The 23,701-nt window shown below is 41.3% G+C and overlaps 1 protein-coding gene across 3 annotated transcripts in view; it reads right to left on the minus strand.

Moving 5' to 3' along the window:
- Window positions 1–262: 262 nt before the first annotated feature.
- LOC117773398 (cGMP-inhibited 3',5'-cyclic phosphodiesterase A-like) overlaps window positions 263–23,701 on the minus strand; it is a 46,150-nt gene continuing 22,711 nt past the window's right edge. Inside the window, exons 2-16 of one of the 3 annotated variants that reach the window (XM_034605296.1) lie at window positions 22,499–22,830; window positions 16,807–17,052; window positions 12,742–12,887; window positions 12,534–12,649; window positions 12,186–12,429; window positions 11,906–11,982; window positions 10,745–10,941; window positions 10,233–10,370; window positions 9,272–9,383; window positions 8,574–8,681; window positions 7,410–7,609; window positions 6,082–6,285; window positions 5,778–5,939; window positions 3,117–3,399; window positions 263–1,420 (exon numbers count right to left, since the gene is read on the minus strand). In XM_034605296.1, coding sequence (XP_034461187.1) covers window positions 1,110–1,420; window positions 3,117–3,399; window positions 5,778–5,939; window positions 6,082–6,285; window positions 7,410–7,609; window positions 8,574–8,681; window positions 9,272–9,383; window positions 10,233–10,370; window positions 10,745–10,941; window positions 11,906–11,982; window positions 12,186–12,429; window positions 12,534–12,649; window positions 12,742–12,887; window positions 16,807–17,052; window positions 22,499–22,564 — 2,610 coding nt within the window. In that variant the 5' untranslated portion in view covers window positions 22,565–22,830 and the 3' untranslated portion in view covers window positions 263–1,109. Of the gene's footprint in view, window positions 1,421–3,116; window positions 3,400–5,777; window positions 5,940–6,081; window positions 6,286–7,409; window positions 7,610–8,573; window positions 8,682–9,271; window positions 9,384–10,232; window positions 10,371–10,744; window positions 10,942–11,905; window positions 11,983–12,185; window positions 12,430–12,533; window positions 12,650–12,741; window positions 12,888–16,806; window positions 17,053–22,498; window positions 23,137–23,701 lie in introns of those variants that run through there. The other 2 variants (XM_034605295.1, XM_034605294.1) reach the window with 2 other exon arrangements.

The following is a 23,701-nucleotide window of genomic DNA, read 5'->3' on the forward strand; positions in this document are numbered from 1 at the left end:
ACTATACCTACAAATGTTTCTTGTATATTTGAATGTGATTAACAGCATAAGCTGCTGTGTTATAGTTTGTGGAAAATATGAAATAAAATGTTTACAGTGTAATCTGGTCATTAATTGCGGTTCTTTCGTTGTGCACAAAGGAAACAATGGATTTAGGGACATCGGTAAAATGAATTGCATCTCAAACTGCACAGAAAGAAAATCCTGAAGCAGTCACAAGTAAATGGGAAGGACGCTATAAGTCCCCCTTTAGTTTTTTTTAGTTTTTCTCTACAGGTCTCTTCCTTCCTGAGTTGTGTGTCCTGGAAACATGTAGGTGTACTGGACCGACTTTGATTAACAAAAGACAGAGAGAAAACATGCAACTGAGAACAAACATTGTTTGACATGAACAAAACATTGTTTTCAATGTTTTTCCTTGAGCGAAAATAAAGCTTTTATAGCAATAGGGTTCTTTGTTAAGCTTCCCACCAGTTCTGTGTGTGAATTGTGTTTCTAGTGCAGCATTGTGTGTGTGTCTGTGAAACTCGTGTGGGTGTACGTCTGCATACACAATGCACTACAGCCGCCTCTTCTTTTTCCCGTCTTACCTCTGAAGCTTTTTTCCCCTGGCTTTCATCCCATTGTCCTCAAGGAGAAGGGGCTTGTTGCACATCCTCATCTAGATGGCATTAGACATGGGCTACACAGTGTGCTGATAGCAGGAGAGCAACAAGAAGGGTGGGATCGGGGAGTGGGAGGGGGTGCGGGTTGGTGACAGTGTTTTACTAACTGGTGGAGTGAAGGAGTGAATCAGCATGGTTGGCTCATAGTGCAGGATGGGCAGCCTGGGCGAGGGCAGGGCACCAGATCCAGACTAAAACAAACACGACAACAAATATGAATACAGTCCCAATCATTCTCTTTTTTTCTTTTTCAACTTATTTGCCTCTCAGTCATATCCTTGAACCCTGTGTTTGTTAGGCACATATTACCCAAAACATCTTCTACAGTGTTGTGTCAAAGTGATGTGCTGGCTACCATATCAAGAGTTTAGTTACGTAAGAAACAAACATTTTTTTAGACAATGTTCAGATTCCTGGTTTAAGAGGAGGTCCAAGTCTGTAATATCACTCCGGTTCTTCCTCTTTTTCCCCTGAAGTCTTTGATTGCTGAAGGATTTCCTCTTCGTCCAAAGCCGGCACCTCTTCCCTTTCGTCAAGGCCGTCGGTCGACTCCTCCTCTTTGCTTGCTTGCTCTTCCTCTTCCTCATGAATGGCTGTGATTGGAACGGCGGGGCAGCGGTTTGGGTCCTCTTTCTGCGCCTCCTCCTGGGCCTCTGCAGAAATCACTTTCTTCCACATTTCGTGGTTTTCCAAAAGATGCTGTGTGATCTGGCAAAACACTTTCCTCCTCTTCATCTTTTTGTTTTCGTGTTGCTCTGTTAGACACAAAACCAACAGCATTATACAAAGAACGACCTTGTTTGCTTTATTACAGTTCGATAAAATGATACCACTCTTGTGTCTGTACATTAACTTATTTTGCCAACAGGAAATAGCTTGTCTATAAAGTATGCAAAAACGTAAAAAAAGTTAAACATGTGGTGGTGTAGGTTATATGCTATTCCTTGGCTGGGCCAGTGACAATGACTGCTGAGATATTGTAAGAATTGGAGGTTGCTGTTTTTGCATTAAGCTTAAATTTTTTGCCAAACCTTCAAACAACAGGAACTGTTTCCCCTCAGTTTTCAGTATTATGCTAAGCTAACTGTCTTGTAGTTACAGCTCCACAATGTGTAGACTTTATATTTAGATGGACGACATGACGGCACAGTGAAGCCAAAGTATCTGCAGCTGTGCACACCAGAGTGTCAGGAGTGGGAGACAGAGAAAAGAGAAAATTACGACAGAAAATGTTAACGAAAACTTGAGCGACAGCGTTACCGAATAAGACACCCCAACGGACACAGACCAAGGCTCAAAAGACCAGGACATTGTTGAAAAGAGAGGTCTGAGGAATTCGGTAGTGTGGAGATATTTATTTTGGCTATTAAGTCTGACAAGAAGCAGAGTAGCGCGCACTGCAAATTGTATTGAAAGCATGTTCCAACAGAGACAGGTAATACCACTAATCTGTTTTACCATTTGAAGCAGAAATGACAAATAGTAATTTGATTAATTTCGTGATAGATATCGACTCATATGAAAAAGAATTATCGTGATAAGATTTTTTCCCGTATTGCCCACCCCCCAACTGCATAAACTCTGGCTCCAAATGATGTCAACAGTGCAAGACGGCAGCTTATCTTGGATATATTGGCCTCATTTCTGGATAAAGGGAGGATGTGGAGACACGTCTTCAATCTTCATATACAGATACTTGTGTACCACAGATTGAAATGAGAGTGGAATCATTCATCTCAGAAAATGATTAAAAATGAAATGATAAACGTCATCTTTAAATTGGCCCCTCAGTATCTGAGCAACATAACGATCAATGCAATCTCTGTTGGCAGCTTTTCCAAATGTAACGCAGCTGTATATTGTGATTCCAGTGGAAAATATGCCTACCAAAAATATAAATAAAACCCATTATATCTATTAACAATGATCAGAGACGGTCTGTAAGAATAAAATACTCTTTACTCTTCAGCAGCTGGCCTCGGATGAGAACCAGTTAGAGCGATACACAATGTAATGCATCATGAATAATGATTGTGTGGATATTGGCGCTCTCTTGCACATGAATGCTTTGAAACCACCTTTTCATATTCAATAAGTAACAATACGCCCTAATGTTCCATTTAGAAATGAATTGTGGTTCTCATGGTGAATAAAGCAGAGGTCAAACGGGGCAATTCCTGGAAATGGCTTCACAGGGACTTAAGAATTTGATCTTGTCCCTAAGAAACCTAAGAAAGAGCTTCAACAACAATGCTGATTTTGAGCCATTACTTGACCTTAATTTTACCCCAAAAGACAACAAAAACAAAAACTCTCCAGGTCTTCAAATCTACCCAGGTCTCACCAAGCAACAGTGATGTAGTCTGAATAAATTCTCACTTATGGCACATGCAACTCAACATAATCAGCAAAATATTGTCTGCAACGTGTATACTTAAGAGGTTGACATACGGGATGTGTCCAAACTCGATGCGTCCTCGTCTGCTGTATCTTCCTCGTCTTCCTCGTCTTCCTCATCTTCCTCTGTATCTTGTTCTTCCTTCGCCTCTTCCGGCTCCATCGGTCCCTCAGGTGGGTCGACCCAACGTCCCGGCATAAGAGCAGCAGAGTCGTAGGAAGAGCACAGAGGTCCAACTATGTGAGTGATGAAGGACTCCTGTAGTTTAGCGAGCTGCGGAGCTGAGTGGTCCATGAATGGGCTGATGGGAAGACCCAGGTTTGCTTCTTCATCACCCTAGAATGGTACGAACATAGCAAAATGTCAAAATATAAATTGAAAAATTGTTCCTTGTTCAAGCAGATTGTGTATTTCAAATAAAGATTAGGGGAAAAAAATGATCACATGTATTGTTAGTGAATGACTACTTAGACCACTGATGGGTTGGAGGCACTTCTGGGGGTAAGCAGATATCAGCTAGGGCCAGTGCCCCCCTGGCCCCACCCCTGGTTCTGCCAGTGCTTCCTTCATAATTTTAATGTTGTTCTTTTATCTGTTTTCTTCATTAAATCGCTGACTAGGATCTGGCTTTTCTGTGATTTGCTATCTGTTCACTCATATTTTTTTTTGTGAATCACCTTGTAACTCTGGCTTTGAAAGGCAAAGCTGTTGAATTAAAAGTTTATTATTTTTATTATTTCGCCCAACCCAACTTTTTTAGCCTTCTGTTTCAACCCAGTTAAAGCCACTACAAACAGCCTAAATCTCATTGGATCTTATATGATTTTTTTCAATTACTTTTATTTGTTTTTCCTGATGATGGAAACTTTAAAATCTTTCATGAACAATATGACAGATACATGTATGTGTACACTCAAGTGGTTTGAATGCAGATATACAGTTTGTCCCCTGTTACAACTCCTCTGGCAGGCACAGAAAGTCCCACATCCTCTGCTTCTGAGCGCAGCCTCCTCCTGAAAGTAGGTCAGGACGACTACAAATAGAAAATAACATCGATGGCTGATCTGCAGATATCAATCACATAATTCAGACTGTCTGCAGAGATTTGTTACCGTGTCTTGATATAAATCTCATTATTTGCAGCGAAAAGGTCACCATTAATAAACGCAGGAGCACATTCTGATTGATTGTCTTTTACCACCACGTAACAGACCCACCACAATATATCAGAGGTTTGTAATGGAGGCCAAAATGGAATTATGCTCTTCCTGCCATGTCCTTGGGTTATTTGTGATTCACATTTTAGCCTTGTTTTCTATTTAAAGCTAAAGCTATGATAAGCACAGCCAAGATTATTGGAACCTCATCTCTGGGTTTATTCTGCTGCTAAAACCTGGGAACATTTATTTAAGCTTCAAAATGATCATTGCTGGTTCCACCACTGTTAATAGACGGTATGAATTTCGATTTTCTCCACAAATTGTAAAGTAATGAATCTGTCGAATTTTTCCCAACAGAGGCACTTTTTAAATGTTGGGATATTTTCCCTTTTTGAGTTTGTATTGACACGTTTTGTGGCAGTCATGTATGTAAGTGCATCTGTGTATGTTTTCTAATGTTAGCGCTTTCGAAGCTATTCAGTAGGAGGACAAAAGGGGCAAGGGCTTAAATTGCTATGGTAACCAGAAACCGTGCGTGCGTGCGTGCGTGTTTGTGTGTGTAGCAGGAGATTGCTAATTGAATTGAATTTTAAACATGTGAATTTCAGAGCATCGTGTGTGTACTGACAATCCCCAGTAACATCTTTGTGATTTTCCTCTGTGTGACTGTGAATGAATGCTGTCAAGGACGACCTATTTAGGTCAGCCACTTTCCCTCTGAAGAGGCCAACATATACACTGCTCTCTTTCACGCTTCCCACCCTCCTTCACTCCTGCTCATAGGATAGACTGTACATACTTCTCAAAGCTATTATGCTTAGCTGAATGCTAAGTAACTTATGCTGCAGTCCTTGCATCTATGCACAAATACAAAGGCTTTAAAGCTTGAATAACACTGAGGAAAAAAAATACGCATGAGTTTCAATTATGGCTTAAAAGTCTCAAATTAGTGCTATTCATTATTCAACATGTGGTTGCTAGGCGAGTAATCATATCTCTGTGGCTAATCAGATCTTATCTTTATCGACTGTATGAGCTGACCAGTCAGAGGCATTGTTAGTTAGGAGCAGGATTTGTTGCCAGGCATCCGTCTGCGATAGTTTCTAACAAATTAATGAGCCCTTAGCTAAGTGTTTTGACCATTCTCTTCCTGCATAACACCCGACTGAATGGTCCTTGGTCAAGAAATGAAAGGCCATTTTGCAGCAATGCTGCCATCCAAGTGACTGTATCCTATGACCCCTGTAGAAGGAGGAAGGCAAAAGGATGAAAAGCTTGTTGTCTTCTATCTATCTCTCTATCTCTTTACCTATCCTTATCGGACTGTCGTATTAGACTGCATTTGTTTGAACTGTACCCAATAAACTTCCAAATTATCCCAATCTTCTGCTGTGAATGTAACTAATTTCTTACAGTGTTTAGTCCAACGAACTCCAATCTATTGATGTTCTGTCTGTCTACATGCTCCAAAGTTTAAATGTGATGCTTTATTTCTCTCGGGACCACCCAGAAACTATTATTTTATATGAAATTACTGTTATTTTTATTACGTACTTGTTCGTAGAACTCGTTGACGATCCCCTCTGTCCACTGCAGGTGCAGGTCCTTACACTTCAGTGGTCCATTCACATCAGCCAGCTTGATGCACATCTGGCACACCAGCAATCGATCGTTCTCGTTGGTCCAGTCGATGCAAGACAGGCCTTCATCACCCACCTGGGGGTGCACGTATGTGTAAGAAAAAAATAAAAGACCATTGGTAGTTTCTTTCCTCTAAATATTACACAGGAAAACAGGTGGAGATATCAAATTAAACTACGACAGCGGGATGATGGACGGATAGATTTTAATTCAGTACCTTTGCATTGAACTCTGCGAGGAAGTCAAAGTGCTTTTTGAGGTCGGTGGCCAGGATGGCTTCAATGACGAGAAAGCGGAAGCGCTTGAACTCCACGTGTTCGAGGTTGATGAGGAAGTTGTACTCGGGTCGAGACATGAACAGGTTCCAAGCTGAAGCTGCATGATGGTTTTCCAAGACCGATCGGTCGTTGTATAGAAGAGCCTGCAGGGGAGAGGAGAAATTACCATTCACTTTTGTTTGGAGTTTGATTTCAGATGAAAAAGAAGAAAAAAAAGATTTAAATCACAGTGTGAAAGCTTTAAACTACTCTCCTGCTGCTCTGATTTTGTGTGGAATGGTTTTCTTACTCTGACCCTAATGCTGTATATTTGTATGCTGCCTTAAAATTGCCTTTGCACATAATTCAACTCTGCCTCATTCACATGTGTCCATACGTGTGATAGATATTCAGCAAAGAATTACAATAGTTTGCTTCACTTATCCTGCTGCGACACACAGATACAGACAAACTCGTAGCTCGAATCAGCGAACAAAGGAGGTCTGTTGCTTAGCAATGCAACCGGACATTTCATAACAGAAACTGTATTTTCATGAGCTTAACATGTTTAAATGAATAATTATTTGATGCAGAGCTGAAGCCTGATGTCTTTGACTGCTGATGCATATCAGGCAGAGTCTGGATGTATCTATTTGATTCACCCATTACATTAGATGAATATTTTCTGCAATTAAGTCAGGTTGGCGTGTTTATTGGGTTGGAGTCACTTGTTGGTGGAAGTTTATATCCAGGATTACTCAAAAACTACTGGACGGATTAGTATGAAACTTTGTGGAACGGTGTGTTATGGGTCAGGAGGGAACCCATTAAAGTTTGTTGTGGATCCGGACCAAGTGGGTATAAATTCGTGCTGATCCCCAAAAAACTGGATCTAGTGGCTGTAAATGTGGTTTCATAGGGTTGTAGGATATTTTTCAGCCACTAACAAACGTGAATGAGGCAGAGTTGAATTATGTGCAAAGTAACAAACGGAGCAAGAAACCTGTAACCACCACCCATGTGTAGACAAACATGTAATGTGGGCTCTGCTATAAGGCTTGTTTTAATTTAAGGAGACTGTTAGGCCTCAAGATATTTGCTCTATTAAGTGCAATTCTAGTTCATGCCTGAGATTGTGTAAAGTGGCTATACGTTCACTTTATTCACGTAATACACAGATTTATTGTTGGTTGACTGAAGTTGCAGCCGGTTAATTAAACTTAACAAAAATGTAATGAATTTATCATTCAGTTCATCAGTCAGAACACACTGTGTTATGTTTATTTACCTGTGGTGCACTGGTAGCGACTAGAAAAGCGTTGGTTCTCCCAGGATGGTCGTAGTCATGCATGGCAGCAGCTACATACAGGGCCATGAGCTCCAGGCCGGGGATGAGGCCCGACAGGGAGCCGCAGCCTTCCTCCGGCTCAGGGTTCATCTTGGACACCAGGAAGCCAGTGGCCCCAGGTCTAATGCCGTTGTCTGAGTCTGTGGACAGAGAGACAGCACAAACCAATCCTGAGTCAGGAATGGGGCTCTCTGCTTAGACGCTGCCACTTCATTATTTACAAACTAGAGTAAAGGTGCCACTAGTCTATTTTATTCAGGAATGACCGGTCAGCATTTTCACTTGTTTCACCTGGTCAGACGTTTTCATCGATGGTGTATTGTCTGTAAAATGTGTCACCATAATATCGAATGGCAACAGGACCAAACATTTCTGCAGTTGTGATGTGAGAGTGTGTGTAGCAGGACAGTTTGCTTTTACACTGTAAAAATACATATAAAGCAGAAACATTGACAAGGTTCTGGGTCAGGAACCATGAGGACGACTAAATGTAACCTTTAATAATTCAACTGTTGGGGACCGTTGTGTTATTTCTTCTACTTCTCATTTCTCACTCACGTTTATTTATGCACTTTTCCCCACCAGTTTTTTTTGACAAAGTTGAAATATGATATGACTGCCCTAGTATATGTTTTATCCGGCACATGTATTATCTCACAACTCAACTTCCGCACTCAATGTATGTAGGACGAAAAAAGACCTGAAAACCACAAAGTCATTTGACAAATCAACTTCAAACATGAGCTTTGATTTGTTTTCATTTTTATAATTATTTTTTTGGGGTGTCTTTTGACTCTTTTTAGAAATTGAAACAAGAGAGGCATGACAGGAAAAGTTAAAGGGGATAATAAATAAAGGTTCCTGGCTAAATCTGACCTTTTGTGGTCCACGGTTGGCATCTTAACCCCTAGTCCACAGGGGTGCACTGAGGTTGTGTTTGTTACAACAGGAAACCGTGATTACAAAACAAACTGATTCATGATTTACAAAACTAGAATAAATGAAATGCTTTGCTAGAATCTAACAGAATGGAAACAAAATTTAAACGAGGGATCAATTTTGATGTTTAGTCATGAAAAGCCTCAGTGTGGATAAAATCCTCACCAGTGTGGATCCCATTCTCAGTGAGCAGGGTGGGCAGGCCCGGCACAGCCTGAGTGGTGAGGTACCAAACAGCATGCAGCACATCAGTGGCATGAATCCTGTTGTGATCTGGGGAGGGTAAAATACATGTTAATTTACAGCACTAGAGGGCAGTAAGAGCACTGAGATGAAATATATATGATGCCACCACTAATGAAGTTGTAAAAGCTCTAAGTGAAAGTATTAAACAGAATCTAACTATAGGCTTCTTTGTACAGGAGACTGGTTAAAATACACATGATGAAAAAAATTGTTTCATAAATATAGTTGCTTTCCCAAAAGTATAAAACTGGTTATAACAGCTACAGTATAAAAAAATGATTATTATTAATTATTCATACTTTGGTTTTACGCTGTTATTCAAAATGTCTTTAATAAGAAACAAGGTTGTGCATGGTCTAAAAACATATTAACAGCTTATGGTACATGTCAACTACATCTTCAGTCACAACATGAATTTAAAAAAAAAAAAATGTAAACACCAACATTTAACCATCAGGATACTTTACATCCCTGTCAAGCTGATATAAGGCTTAATCATGTTCGTGCTGCTTTATTTCATTGACTAAGCAACACATCCACCTTGTGGCAGGTGAGGGTAATGCTGGGCATCAATAATTCACTTGAACATTTGATAAACTGGTGGATCCTCTACTCACAGGGGATGTCCCTGTATCCGTTCTCCAAAGCGTGGAAGTAGTTCATGAACTCTTGTATAGGGATCCTGAAGGTCTCAAACAGACCTGTGTCCTCAAAGAGCCGATAGGAAACCTGAGACATAAGAGAGGACCGTCATCACTACTGAGGGTCAAGAAACATCTCGCGTTGAATTCACCAATTTATTTAAGTGTTTGCACAAACTATATTTACCTAAATTCAGATATATATTCTAAGTTTAGTGGACATATTTTTTGTGATTCAACATTTAGTTTAAAAACATGTAGGGTTCAATAACGGATTAAAATCTGTTGAATAAACCAGATTGAAACATGCAACATTTACACGGGGTCAAAATCCATTTTTATATGTAGTGTTATTGCAGTACTGAGCAGTACTCGTATTACTGCTCAATAGTCCAGTACATGTATGACTGCTCAGTAGTCCAGTACATGTATGACTGCTCAGTAGTCCAGTAACATGTATGACTGCTCAGTAGTCCAGTAACATGTATGACTGCTCAGTAGTCCAGTACATGTATGACTGCTCAGTAGTCCAGTACATGTATGACTGCTCAGTAGTCCAGTAACATGTATGACTGCTCAGTAGTCCAGTAACATGTATGACTGCTCAGTAGTCCGCTAACATGTATGACTGCTCAGTCCTCTAACATGTATGACTTTCCTTTATGGTCTGGTGCAGGGCCTGTCTGTGGATTTCTAGACACTCAGTCCTTATTGTAGTTTTTATGGCTTCAGAGAGTAGTGATCTCTATCTCTTTTTCTATTCTCTGGTGCTGTTGCAACTCTCTCTACTGCCTGCATTGATGGGTTGTATCTCTGCAACATTAAACCGCTAAATACATGGATGAGACAAATTTGCATAAGTATTGGTTTTTCTGTATTGATATGTTTCCATTAAAGAGAGGCCATTGGGGTTGTGACATCCCTAATTGTCCTCTACCTGACTGAGGATGCAGCCTGTCTTGCCGTGCGTCTTCTCCACCAGACTGAAAATTGGAAAGTTCCAGTTGTTGAGTTGACTAATCAGAGGCTCCAGACCCGGCATCACCGGAGTCTCCAGGGCCAAGATCGGCTTGTCCTGTCCGGTAAAGGCAGGAGGTGCAGAGGAGAGAGGTCAGAGAGGTACAGGATATTATCTGCAGGTGCAATAAAAGAAACTAAACTAAAATCATGATTTTCAGTCACCGCAAAATGCACTATACTGCTGGGTTTCTAACAGTAAGGAAAAGCACAGCAAAATGTCAAGGTAATAACAATATATATAGTAAACATCACTGTAAAATGTCCTAATTCGCTCCTATTGAGAAGGAAACACATCTTCTTTCTGCAGAAACCCTTTGTCTTTATTTCTTGTGGCTCTATGGAGGGACTTGCAGCAAATTAAAGCTCATAATAGAAAACGGAAACTTATATTCTCTAAACCGAATTAAGCCTGTTTGTTTCATTGTCTACCACTGGTGATGGCAGGAGTGGATGGAGAACTATGCCCTCTGTTGGATACTCTCTGCATCCTTCCCTTGCTTCTGGCAGCTTCTTGCCTCCTTCTCCCTCCTCTTCGTTCTGTGCAAAGTCGCTGCTGTCACTGTGGTTGGTCTCGTAGGTGCTGTCATAGGTGCTGTCGTAGTCGGATGACGCTACTGCACGCTCATCTGGGGGAAACATTACACGTGGTGGGAATTTGCAATTTAATGTAACTGTATTTGTGATTATGCAAAATTACTACGAGGATCGGGATGAGTGAATCCAACTATGAGGTGATCAAACTATAAGATGGGAAATAGTCTTTTATCACTGAGGTAAAAGTCTGGAAGTTTCATAAATTCAATCATATTGTTCTCATTCTCATTATCTACTCACCACTCTGCCGATGGAAGGGTGGGTGAAGTGTTTGAGTCCACAAAACACTTTTGGAGTTTCAGGGGTAAACAGTGTTGTAGCCAAAAAAAACATAAAATGCCTCCACACTGCTCCTGTCGTGTCATCCAAGTGTCGGTAAGCCCCGACATTCAAATTCGACTCGAAACGGTGTAATTTACACCATATCTTAAGCCCAAATGTCCGCTGTTATCCTCCTTTTAGTTACTGCAGTAACTAGGACACTTGGATGACACCACAGGAGCAGAATGGAGGCATTTAATGTTTTTTTCTGTTGTTTTTTTCATTTGAAAAAGTGGTCGCCATTTACTACAATTGTCTTGGATATGGCTGGATTTTGGCAACGCTGTTTACCCCTGAAGCTCCAAAAGGGATTTGTGGACTTAAACACTTCACCCCCCCATCGGCATAGTGGTGAGTAGATAATGAGTGAATTTGACTTTTTGGCTGAACTATCCCTTTAACAATGTTAGATTGGGTGCTTTTTGACATGTCACTAATTTCACAGAGAAAAAATATCCGCCATGTTTAGAGAACTGATATTTATGAGTGTGTGTAATTTGGTGCGACCCAAATAAAAATCCAGATCTAGTGAATTTAAATATAGTTTAATAATGGGACTGTTGGGCCTCGGTGGAGGTATGAACTCTATTGAAGTTATCATTGCAGCTGAAGTAGACAGAAATGTGTAATAATGACTCTACGCGTTGAGCTTGCAGGTTGCCCTCTGCTGTTTACCTGGATGAGGTATTCTGTCCCCTTTGTCGACAGAATCTACCCTGTGGTTTAGGCGATTGTTGAACGGCCTGCCACAGCTGATGGAGACAGAGCAGAGAATCCCTGACACGTTCAGACATCAAATTCTGACCAATTTCTCTAATCTGATAATTCAAACAGCTCCTGTCCTCACAATACAGACACTGAAGTGACTCACTCATGTACAAACAGATGCTTTAAAAGCCATGTTAGTGAATTTAATATTGAAGATGTTATAGTGTGATTGGATGTAGTACGTTACCTGCCGCAGAGTGATGGAGGCCGCCAGTGAGGGGTGGTGGAGCTTGGGGCGCTCTGGCTGTGAGTTAAGGCTCTGTGATGGCTCTTGGGGGCCACAGAGCCAGGGGGGCACTCGGTTAGCGGCCCAGCCGGCTCAGGAAGCTGCACTGAACATGTCTTTAACGTAGGACTGGAGGCGGGCGTGCCCTGGACGGGAGGAGACGGGCACGGAGAGCCCAGAGGTGATACGTTGGAGGGAGGGAAACCTGGAAAAAAGAGTTTCCAATTTACAAAATAAAAATGAAATAATCCTTATACCTTACTCACTACACACTTATACTCAGAGTGGGAATTAGGTATGCACACACACCGGGTCTTCCCATTGGTTTGCTGTAGAGGTGGTTGGAGGTGACGGAGGCAGCACAGGAGGCCGACATGGAGCGGCTCTTTGAGATGGTCATCATCACTGAGTTGTTCCATGATTCACTGGTTTGATGTAAAGAAAACAGATAAATAAAGGTAATTGTGTTGGTCTTGTTCCAGTAAATGTGTGTGGACCAGTCAGTCAGTGTCGTTACCTGTCTGTGGTGTGTTTGATGCTGGCTGAGCGGTCTCGGCGTACAGGGCCCGGCTCGATGGTGGGCAGCCCTGTCGCTGAGGTGGTTGTGGTCCACGTTGATGAGATTCTCCTCAGCAAGCCTGGGGGCAGACTCCGCCTGAGACGCTGGAACACAGATGCACAAAGAACATGTGTATACACATTCACAAGTTTCTCAGACATGGACGAGGCAAGAGGACCACTATGACTGTGCATCGGCACTCGACAGAATCCCAGACTTGAGGACATTTTTGATGCCAAGTGACAAACAGTTGTGCGACAGAGTATTATGGCCACTGATAGGGGAAATAAATCTGACATTACAAAAAATAGTCATCATTTTAGTCTACGTGTCATGTTAGACGGGGGATATCAGAAGCCTGTGTTCAAATGAGAAATGTGGAACATCTTGTTAAGTTATGCTTTAGAATATGTTTCACAAATATCTAAATACTTAGTTAAAAAGCTTGTGGAGGAGGAAATGATTATGACTGTAAGGCTGTTGACATCTGTGTGACACTTATTTCATATTTTCAAGTGTGTCTTTGCACATATTATTCTTCTAAATCTCCAACTAATACAAGGCACAACGTTTGCATGTCTGCATGTCTTCATACTAACAACCTGTGATGTAAAAATAATAAATGAGCATATTACAATTTCTGTGCAGAAAAAAATCCTACTGGTCTTTTTCCACTTCTGCTCAAATTCCTTTATATTCACTTCTTAGTTAATTATTATAAATATTTTTTAACCACTTTTTTATTATTTGTATAGCCCATATTCACGTCCTCTATCCTTGAAAGAAAAGCTACCATTCAAGTTAGTGATTCATAAAAGTAACAATCTCATGCTCCAGGATGGATGAAAGAAGACAGAATGGTGAGCAGAAAGGAGACCTGTTCATTTCCCCGGTGGTGTCAGTCTATTCAGAGTTGTACATTTTATTGTAAAGCCATAAACTAAACTCAGTTATTTGTCAGCTTGTATCTTTTCACAGTCGGTTGAATTTTCTAAAAGGGACACACACACACACACACACACACAAGCAGATCACAGGGAGAGAGTGGAATATAGAGGGCAGCAGAGGATTAAATATCACAGACTGCAGAATGAAAAATGATCGTTCCATCGTTCTTGATCTATTTACTTTTTGAGCGTACATACACACGTGACCCCACATGGGCTTTTCTCCTGCAGTGAAGCAAATCAAATCAAACGTCTCTAATAGTGAGTGTAAGAATGACAGGAGGGAGAGAGAGAGACTGGCAGGGCACATGGTGGTGATCAATCACTGTGAACATCTTCTGCCATTCTGAATTCAATTATGGTGCGCTAATGCACTTTAAAGTGCAGATCTAAACCACTGCACTGCATCATTATGCAACAATAAAGTAGCTGACAAAAATAAAAGCAGCCCTGATGTTCACTATGATGGATTGCTGCATGTTAATCTCAACTGCTTTATTCCCTTAATATGATGAAATGAATATCTTATGACACTTGTGGAGAATTTGTGGCAGTTATATGAAATCATATAAACCTGTGCAGCAGAGGGTGGTCGCATGTTTGGCTGCCACGTGGCAGCTGCCACGTCAGCTAAATGTAATGTAATCCAATGTAAATGTAATGCTATGAACTAGACAAATAGACAGCAGTGGTGGAGGAAGTACTCAAACATTTGACCTTTTACATTAAGAAAAAGTACTAATAAACTGGAAAACAAATTCAGTAAAAGAAAAAGTACCACATTCACTTCTGCTTGACTAAAAGTAAGCAAGTCCTTGCTTTTAACTGCGCTGAAAGTATTAAAAGTAAAAGTACATGACGAGTGTAGTCTATTTTCTAACCTGCTGCTGCATGAGGCGGGGTCTAATGATACCTGCCCTCTAATGCACCAATTCCCCTCTCATTATTGATTACTTATAGGAATATCAAAAATAATGTGACAGAAAGCTTTGTAAAAATGTAAAGGAGAGAGTACAGATATTTGCTGATATAGTGGAGGGAAAGTGAAAAGTACCTGAAAATAAATCTACTTAGAACAAATACATGATAATATTAAAATCTATTATCTATAATAGCACTTCAAGTTACTAAGTGCTTCACAAATCAAATACACACAAGTAAAAACACAAAAAACAAGATAAAAACTAATCTAGACTCCCATTACAATAATAAAATTTAGAATTGGTTAAAATCAGAGAATGTGGTATGACATAGTATGTTTTATGCTTTGGTTCATAGGAAGCTACTGTCTCAGCCTGTCGTATTTCCTCAGGCAGGGTGTTTCAGAGCCTCAAAGCTCTTCTTTCAAAAAGCTCTTCTTTTTCTATTTAGGCCTGTAATATGAGATAAAAGCATATCAAATAGTTTCTGTATCTTTAAAATGTAATATCGGACAAATGTAACAAATGATGGGAAAAGACACGTGAAAGCCAAATGACACTGCTGAAAGGAACTGAAGTACAAGCCACAGAAATTGTTCTCTGTGCTCTTTCATCAAGAAATGAAATGAAATGCTTTGCTGTCCTGTAAAGCTCAATTGAAATCTGCTATTTCTGTCCCCACCTCAAAGACGCACAACAGGGCGGCACAAGCGAGTTGAATCACCAACTCGCCAATGAGCTGAAATGTGGCAGCGTTTCATCGAGTTCAACTACATGGGCCGAGCGTTCAGGCAGCGTTAAAGCTGCTAGTCACTTTTCCTGGTAGACTATCCTGCATTGCATCACACGCTTTATTTAGTTTCCTTGCTGCCTTAAGTGCCTGCATACATTTTGAAGCAGCAGCCTTGTTAAACATTCAAAGCCCTCTGGAAGCCAGTGCGTCATTGTTTGCTACATTAGAGCCACACACTAAGGCAGCTGTGTGTGTGTGTGTGTGTGTGTGTGTGTGTGTGTGTGTGTGTGTGTGTGTGTGTGTGTGTGTGTGTGTGTGTGTGTGTGTGTGTGTGTGTGTGTGTGTGTGTGTGTGTGTGTGTGTGTGTGTGTGTGTGTGTGTGTGTGTGGGCATATATAGCATTACACAACAAAACTAAAACCTAACATTATATACCGTCACTTATTGAGAATATTTTAATTTGCTGTTTAAGTAAAACAGAACTTCCTACCTGGAAACATTATTTTACTTTAAAGGGCCACTCCATTGACTATATATAGACATAAAGGACATGACAGCTCCCAAAAGTGAAGCTAAATCATCTTGATCACCCCCTGGTGGTTGGCTGCAGTATGGGTCTAAAACCTTGCCTCCTTTATGTGACTGGATGGGACATGGATAAAACCAAAAAGTCAATGTATACATTAAATAAGTTGTTCTCAAATATGGTTACTGTCAATTTAGGAAGTTCTTATCACATTGCTGTTTGTTTTTCTGGAAAGTTTGTTTTTAATTAGTTATTTTATGCCATAAAAAAATGGGGTGAAACATCATGATTGACAGCTGAGACTGACCAGAGATAAATTGAGTCTCTGGCTCCACATGACATCAAAAGCACAACATTGCCGTGCCTGTGTCCTGGACATATTTTAGCTTTGTTTTTGTGCAGCAGGAAGAAGTTAATTTTACAGATTAAAGATTAAAGACAAAAAATGTTTTACAGGACAACTGCATATGTGAAACAAAAGGTTGACTAAAGCTTTTTGGGCTCTAGGGGGAGCTGTGTGAAGTGAGATGAATTGCTCTGGTTACGCCACAAGTTTTAAATGAATGAGTTTTACAGAGAAGCGAGTTTAGCAATGTAACAAGCTCCTCATCTCTGTTTCAGACTATCTGCGCGAGAGGTCATAGCCGCTACTAGATAACACAGCCATAGCTCTGACTGTCAGTGATCAAGTTGCACTGTGGGTAATGTAGGCACCAGGTTTTATGAGGGCAGAAAGCAGCCACTCTTTCTGTAAATAAATGCTTCCCGTTAGCTGGTGCGTGAACTTACAGTTTACATCCTTTGTCTTTGGAATTTGAAATTGTGGTTCAGCCAATGTAAAGTATTTCAAACAACCTATAAAAGAAATGGTAAGAAACAAAAAAAAAAAACATTTACCTTTGGGATGGCCAGTCTCTCTGCTTTGTCGGGCCCCTCCTCAGAGTCAGAGCAGGCTTGTGTGTCGGCAGGGATGCGAGGCCGGTGCAGCGGCTGGAGGCTGATCTGGGTGCTAAGGAGGTTGCTGACGGCCTTCAGAGAGCTGCAGGTGTTGGGGGGCAGTGAGGGGTCAGCCAGCAGGTCTGAGATCAAACCGTGGGCCTCACCCATCACGGCGATGTCCACTACCACACTGGTGCCCGACGACTAGAGAAGGGGAGGAAGAGAAGGACAATGAGTTAATCCCCTGTGATGTCATGCGATGATGACGCAGTAAACCGACGTCACCCCACACTACCACGCACACGTCAATGAGAAAGAGGACGTTGTACTGGAGATGTGTGTGCGTGTGTGCGTGCGTGTGTGCGTGCGTGCGTGCGTGCGTGCGTGCGTGCGTGCCTTTATTCTGAATTAAACATCTTACAGTAGAAAATAAATCTATTAACATATCGGGACATCTACATTGAATATACAAGGTTAATAAGGAGTAGTGAAAGTGTTATATATATTAAACATTACTCATATATATGCTACTATATCATATAAGAAAATTCAGCTGTCAAAGATCCATCATATTGACTGTTAAACCCAGAGGCCCGTCCACGTCAAAGGTCAACCCTGTTTGGTTGATGTTAATGTCAACATGTGCTAATCATCAGCTTCTTAAGCTTCTAATCAATTACAACACTCTGTGAGACACATGTACCCGCCCCCAATGCAATCATCAAATACTATACACACACACACGGACACACACTGAACGTTTACTCATCGGTGTGGCTGCATTTAGTTAAATAAACGTTATAAGCAGTTTGCATATCACATCGTGCGGATCATCTTTGCAGATCATCTAAAACTTGTTTATGTTAGGATGTGTTTGAAGCTTTGAGTGTGAACATATCAGAATTGCTCAATATGTTTGTTCTAATAATTTATTTAAACTCATTATATATATTGCGAATATTACCTTTTTATGTTAGAATGAATTTAGGGTTAATAAGTCTACCAGGTAGAGTTTACTCAGTGCACTGTGGCTGATTAAATCTAGAGATAACATGAAGATCCCTCCTGATCGATCGATCAATTTGCTCAAGGTTCAATTTCAGTCGACCAAGGTTTTCTGTAGTTGACCTTAGCTCTATTTTTAAAATGTCACTTATTTACTGTCAGTAATGTGGAAATGTCATGAATGGTCACAGACTGACTCACTGTGGTTCAACACATGAAGCTGAGAGCAGACCAGAATATCACTGTAACTACAAAGAAAACGGAGTAAAGCTGGATTCAGTGAACTACACACTAGTGTCTAACTATGTTACTATAGTAACTATGATTTAAGGTGTGGACAAACCCCCAAAACCTTACAAGACCAAAAATACTCATGTGGGACTAAACTGGCTGAATGAATGTATTTACACAATTTACACTTCTCTGCAGCAAAGTCTGTGGAAATGGTGAAAGAGCTCTCCAGTGAACGATGGATGAACTGCTACAAAGTATTAATATAAAACTCATGGCAGATCGCACAGTGTTTATGTTACTTGCTTCTGTTTCAAAATAATACTTCTCCCATTCACTTTGTGATGTAGTCACTTTTACTGTAGCTTAAATCATGAAAATAAAACGTGTTTAAAATAACAAGGATGACAGGCAGCGACTGGACCTAGAAGCAAGAGCTTGACACATCTGAAGCGAGGGACCATAGGACACCTGTGTTGTGCTCTCTCCACTGGCTTCCTGTCAGTGTCAGTGTCAATCTCTCAATGGACTGGCACCACCTACAGCTGAACTTCTTCATGCTCACACTCCAGCTAGAGAGCTGAGGTCAGCCACTCAGCTGCTCCTAGATCTGCCTGAAACTAGGTTCATCACCAGAGGCGATCGAGCCTTTGCAGTCGCCGCCCCAAACTTGTGGAACAGCTTACCGCTCCATATCAAATCTGCCCCCTCTGTTGCACGCTTGGCCTTCTTTTCGAGTTGAGAATATTATTATCCCTACATTTTATTTTATTTTATTATCATTGGTATTATGATATGTTACATATTGCTGTTTTCTTGTTTTACCTTTTACTTTGTAAAAGCACTTTGGTCAACCAAGACCATGACATTGACATTGACATTAAACCTTAAAAATTTAACACTTTTATTACTGTTTCTCTATAGCTCACGTGCTGTCCTGTGTGTTTGTCTGTGGTAGAGCTGAATCTTATAGTGTGGAGTTAACAGGGATAATAAAATGTGAAAAGAGTCCCCCCCCCCCCCCGTATCCAAACAAAGTGACAGATGATTCTCATAATATTCTTCCTTTAACAGATCGTATTAGCTCTTCAAACATGTCGGGGCTCACGGCTGTGATGTGATGAGTAAATGCATCAAGCGCATTGGACGACAGCTTCCTGGAAGTGTGCACGTACGAGTGTGCATGTGTCACCTCAACCTGAACAAAACCCATTAGACCACTCCAGAGCTTTATGACATCCTGCTATTGTGACATTTACCCATTACCTGGCAGTAATGGACTCTGTTCAGCTAATGTCAGGGAGAGACTGAGATAAAGGGAGCATGTGTGTGTGTGCGTGTGTGTGTTGCAGTAGTTTTTATGTCACTTTTCTCTGTTAGAATACTTTGCAGATTTTAGCATTTTACTTTAAAACAACCTCCAGTACGTGTGTGCATTTGCAAGAGCGCTCAGTGCAACGTGCATAAGCATTTGAGCTGATAAAGTGCTCCACAGTGCTGCTCTAGTGGAGACACAGCGGAGAGGCAAGGCGAGGGAGAAGGTTATCGATTCCTCCCAGCATAAAGGCCCACAGGAGACGGAAGGGTGAGCGATGGTCAATGAGTGAATCAACAGCGGGCACACGCAGATATGTGTACACACACATACATGCACACACACACACACACACACACACACACACACACACACACACACACACACACACACACACACACACAGGCATGCATGCATGCATGTAGCAGCATCGCCCCTTGGGATCAGTCTGTCAGGCTTTCAGGATAATACAGTACACGCTGCACAGAGAACAAAGAGTCATATTCCCATAACAAATGCAACGCACTGTAACAGAAGACATTATTAAACTGTGGTCTGTGATGATGTGCACAGATAAGTAAAATCAGATTCATCAAGCTCCTAAGAATAGAACCACTGATTAGGATCAGTATCCAGGCCACATTATCATCCATGTTAAAAGGTAAACGGAAATGAATTCAGAGAAAACACATTTAGATGGTGACCGGCTTTAACATTTTAGATCTACAGTACATTCAAAATGATCATGGCACTGTTGCATTACCAGAGTGGCTTTGTGTGAGGTGATTGATTGTGATTTATTGAATTAGAAAACTTGATATTCTTTTAGTGGCCAAGACACCTACACTAAAGGGAATTCCCTTGATATTTTGTTCTTAACTTATTAAAGTCATTTTAGTTTATATTCTGTTATTTAAATGTACAATATAGCTGGTAAAATCTGTAGAATTAGCTATGGCGTTTACCCAGGCACAACACAGCGGGAGGTTCTCTGCACAGATGCGTTCACAGCAGCATCGAATCCACCGCATTATTCAGACCAGAGGTGGAGCAGCTGAGTGCAGCAGACAGAGGCAGGAAGTGACGTATTAACTCCGCTCCGAAGATCACGTGATTTTGTTTACAACACCCCGACACCATCATCAGCTCTGATCACCACAAACATTCTTGACATCTTCGTCTGTGTCTTCTAAATGTATGTCACTGCTTTTTCACCGCAAGATGTTTTTTTTCTTTTTGTTTGTTCATTTTTGCGTCTGTAGCGTTTAAGCTACCCCCCCCCCGAGACTTTATACTAGGAGGCCAGGCAGATAAAGTCTGCAGAAACTGCGGAGCGGCTCACTCTGACATTTGCGTTCCCACATGCACCTCCTCCGGTGAAAAGACGGTGGAACTACGGAGTCCCAGTGCATGTCTGAAAGCAGCTTATGTAACTTCATCCACCAGGGGTCTCTCAATCTAAATAATAACATATGACCTAGTTTGATGACGTTTTGAAGCAGCGTGTGATCATGGGAGTTCTTCACCATCGTTGCAGATGAAAGTCTGACGAGCCTCAGGTGCAAATAATGTTGACGGATGACGTAATCTATTAAACTTCTATTCATGTCCCCCTGCAATCAGCAGTGAATAATCGTGATCTGTTATGAGTGACCAATACAAACAGTGGATGGGCAAATTCACGGCTAAGGAGGATAGATTTCTCTAGGTTCAAAACATTTGGGATTATGTTAGTTCACATATCACATAAGTCTAGTTGTTTTTAGACATTTGAATGAATTAAGTTGTTTTTTTTGTTGTTTTTTTTTAAAGGTAAGGAGCTTGAATAAGTAATTTCTGGACATATGTTTTTTGTAGCATGCATTTAAACTGCTTTTGATGTCAGCTACAATATCTACACCGTACACATTGTGTGACCATTCCCTCATGGGAGTGTTCACTATCACCAAACTCAAGTTCAAAGCTAATGCCATAGAAATGTCATCTTCTTTCCTCTTTTCCCTCCTGTAGCATCGCTACTATTTCCCACTGGACCCCCATCCCCCAGCCCTCTCCAGAGAGCCAGTCGGGAGATATGTAGGCAGATCAGGCAGAAAGGCAGATGGTGAAAAGAGAGGGAGAGAGAGATAAAGAGAAAAAGAGTGATGGACACAGTGCTAAAGAGGAGCTGAGTCCACAGGCAGGCCATGGCCAGTCAAGTAAGAAAGAGGAGAGCTCACTGTGTCAGGCCAGCTGAGCTCCTCTGCAGTCTTACTCTACAACAACTGTAAATACAGCACTACAGCGAGGAGCTGACCACTACACCAACAGTACAGAGACACTGTCAAACATACAGAATACCTCCGCACCTCTCCTATAGGCTAAGCAGGAGGATGCAGCCGAGCATGAGCTCAGAGCCACAGAGGCCAACTTCATGTTCTGGATACAGGAGGGTGGAAGCAGAATTGTAAACAGTTGCAGGATTGCAGAGCAGCGTCGCCTCAAAGTTGCAAGGCTATTAATCCTTAACAAAATCGATCGATTTCTTAATGATGATACATGTGTTTGTAACTGTCGGTTTGCAATACATTTACCTTTTCATCCATATTCTCAATGTGTTTAAATGATGCAACATTCAATAGAGTTTGATGCTAAAGTTTTAGGTGAAAAATAGCAGCGTCTTGTGATACTACACAGACGCCACATCCAACCTAACACGACAACAACACACAGTACCTAGTGTAAGAACAATAGTGACAGCTGCTCACAGTGATAGACTCTGTGAGCAGCAGCCTCCTCTCACATGTGTAACTGACCTGAAAACTCCACTGTATCAAGAAGCTTAATTTAGACATTGCTTCAAGTTGTCCTATTTAAACCAAACCATCTCATCATTACTGATTAAATGGCTTTCATTGTACTGCACACACACACACACGCACACACGCACACACACACACACACACACACACACACACACACACACACACACACACACACACACACACACACACACACACACACACACACAGATGCACATCCAGCACATTTAACCACACACACACACACACACACACACACACACACACCAAAGAAACTCCAATTAAACCAATACTGAACCTGTTTAGGAGGATGTGTATTGTCCTGATGGCGTCCCATGATAGTTGCGGAGTGTCTCCTCTGCATCGTTCGTGTTCAGTATGAACACAATCTAGATTCCTATAGATGCTATCTCTTTCAACCGTAGTACAAGTGTCCTTCAGAGTCTCAATCCAGAGCAACTGACATTTCAGTAATGTAGCCCACAGACACTTCCTCACACTCTCTTCCTCGCCTCGGCTCTTCTCCTCTCTGCTGTTTCATGAAACTCCCTCCGTCCTCTCACCCGCCCCTGCCTGCGCTTCTCTGCCAATTGCAAATGTTCACCGGCGGCTCGGTGATAAGGAGGAGACCTGCGGTACATAGAAATCGGTTGTATTGAAAATACCTGGTTGCTAGGTTACGTCAGGACAAAGATCAAAGTGACTTGTCCGCGGACCATAAAATAGTTGTTCGGGGCTCAATTGGTCACAGTTACACTACGCCCACTACTCATCTGGCGTTTCCTGTGATAGCAGGTGATGCATGACAACCGAGCAGCGAGAGTTGTGCATTATCACAACGGAGGCTTTCTGCATCAGGAAACTGAGGCGCACATTGATTAATAAAAGTCAATTTCAAAACGATAGGTGGGTTGTTGGATAAAAGCCCGATGACCAGTGAGGAGACAATACTGTATGATACAAATATTATATCCACAATGTAATGCATAAAGACATTGCTTCTTCTGATTGTTGACAAGATGTTGCTAACTTTTAAAATCTGGGGGCAAGTGGTTCTTAAACCTTTGCTGCCATTCCCCCTGTGGATATAGAATGTTTTTACTGACATGGAGATGACCTGAATGGTTTGAGTTAGTTTTGTGGAAATGAAAAATGTTTTTGAGACACCAGGCTTTCCTTGTATTAGTGACAGTGAAACCTTGTCCTGATGTGGCCCTAAGGAGCATCACCTGTTTTTCCTTTTCTTCTCAGTCCATGTCGTAATTTACAGGTCATTTTTCTGTCTGAATAAATCTTCAGTGATTGTATAATTAATCTACGCAGTAAATTGCATCCTTTTGGATTAAACGCACAATAGTAATCGTAACCTCTGCCCCTAGGGGTCTCTCAATCAAAACAATAATAAAAGACGTAGTTTAATGACGTCGTAAAGCAGCGTGCCATCATGGGAGTTGTTGTCTTCACCGTCATTACTGAGAATCGACCTGACGAGAATCAGGGT

Source organism: Hippoglossus hippoglossus, chromosome 13 (genome assembly GCF_009819705.1).
Source record: "Hippoglossus hippoglossus isolate fHipHip1 chromosome 13, fHipHip1.pri, whole genome shotgun sequence".
Classification (NCBI taxonomy): domain Eukaryota; kingdom Metazoa; phylum Chordata; class Actinopteri; order Pleuronectiformes; family Pleuronectidae; genus Hippoglossus; species Hippoglossus hippoglossus.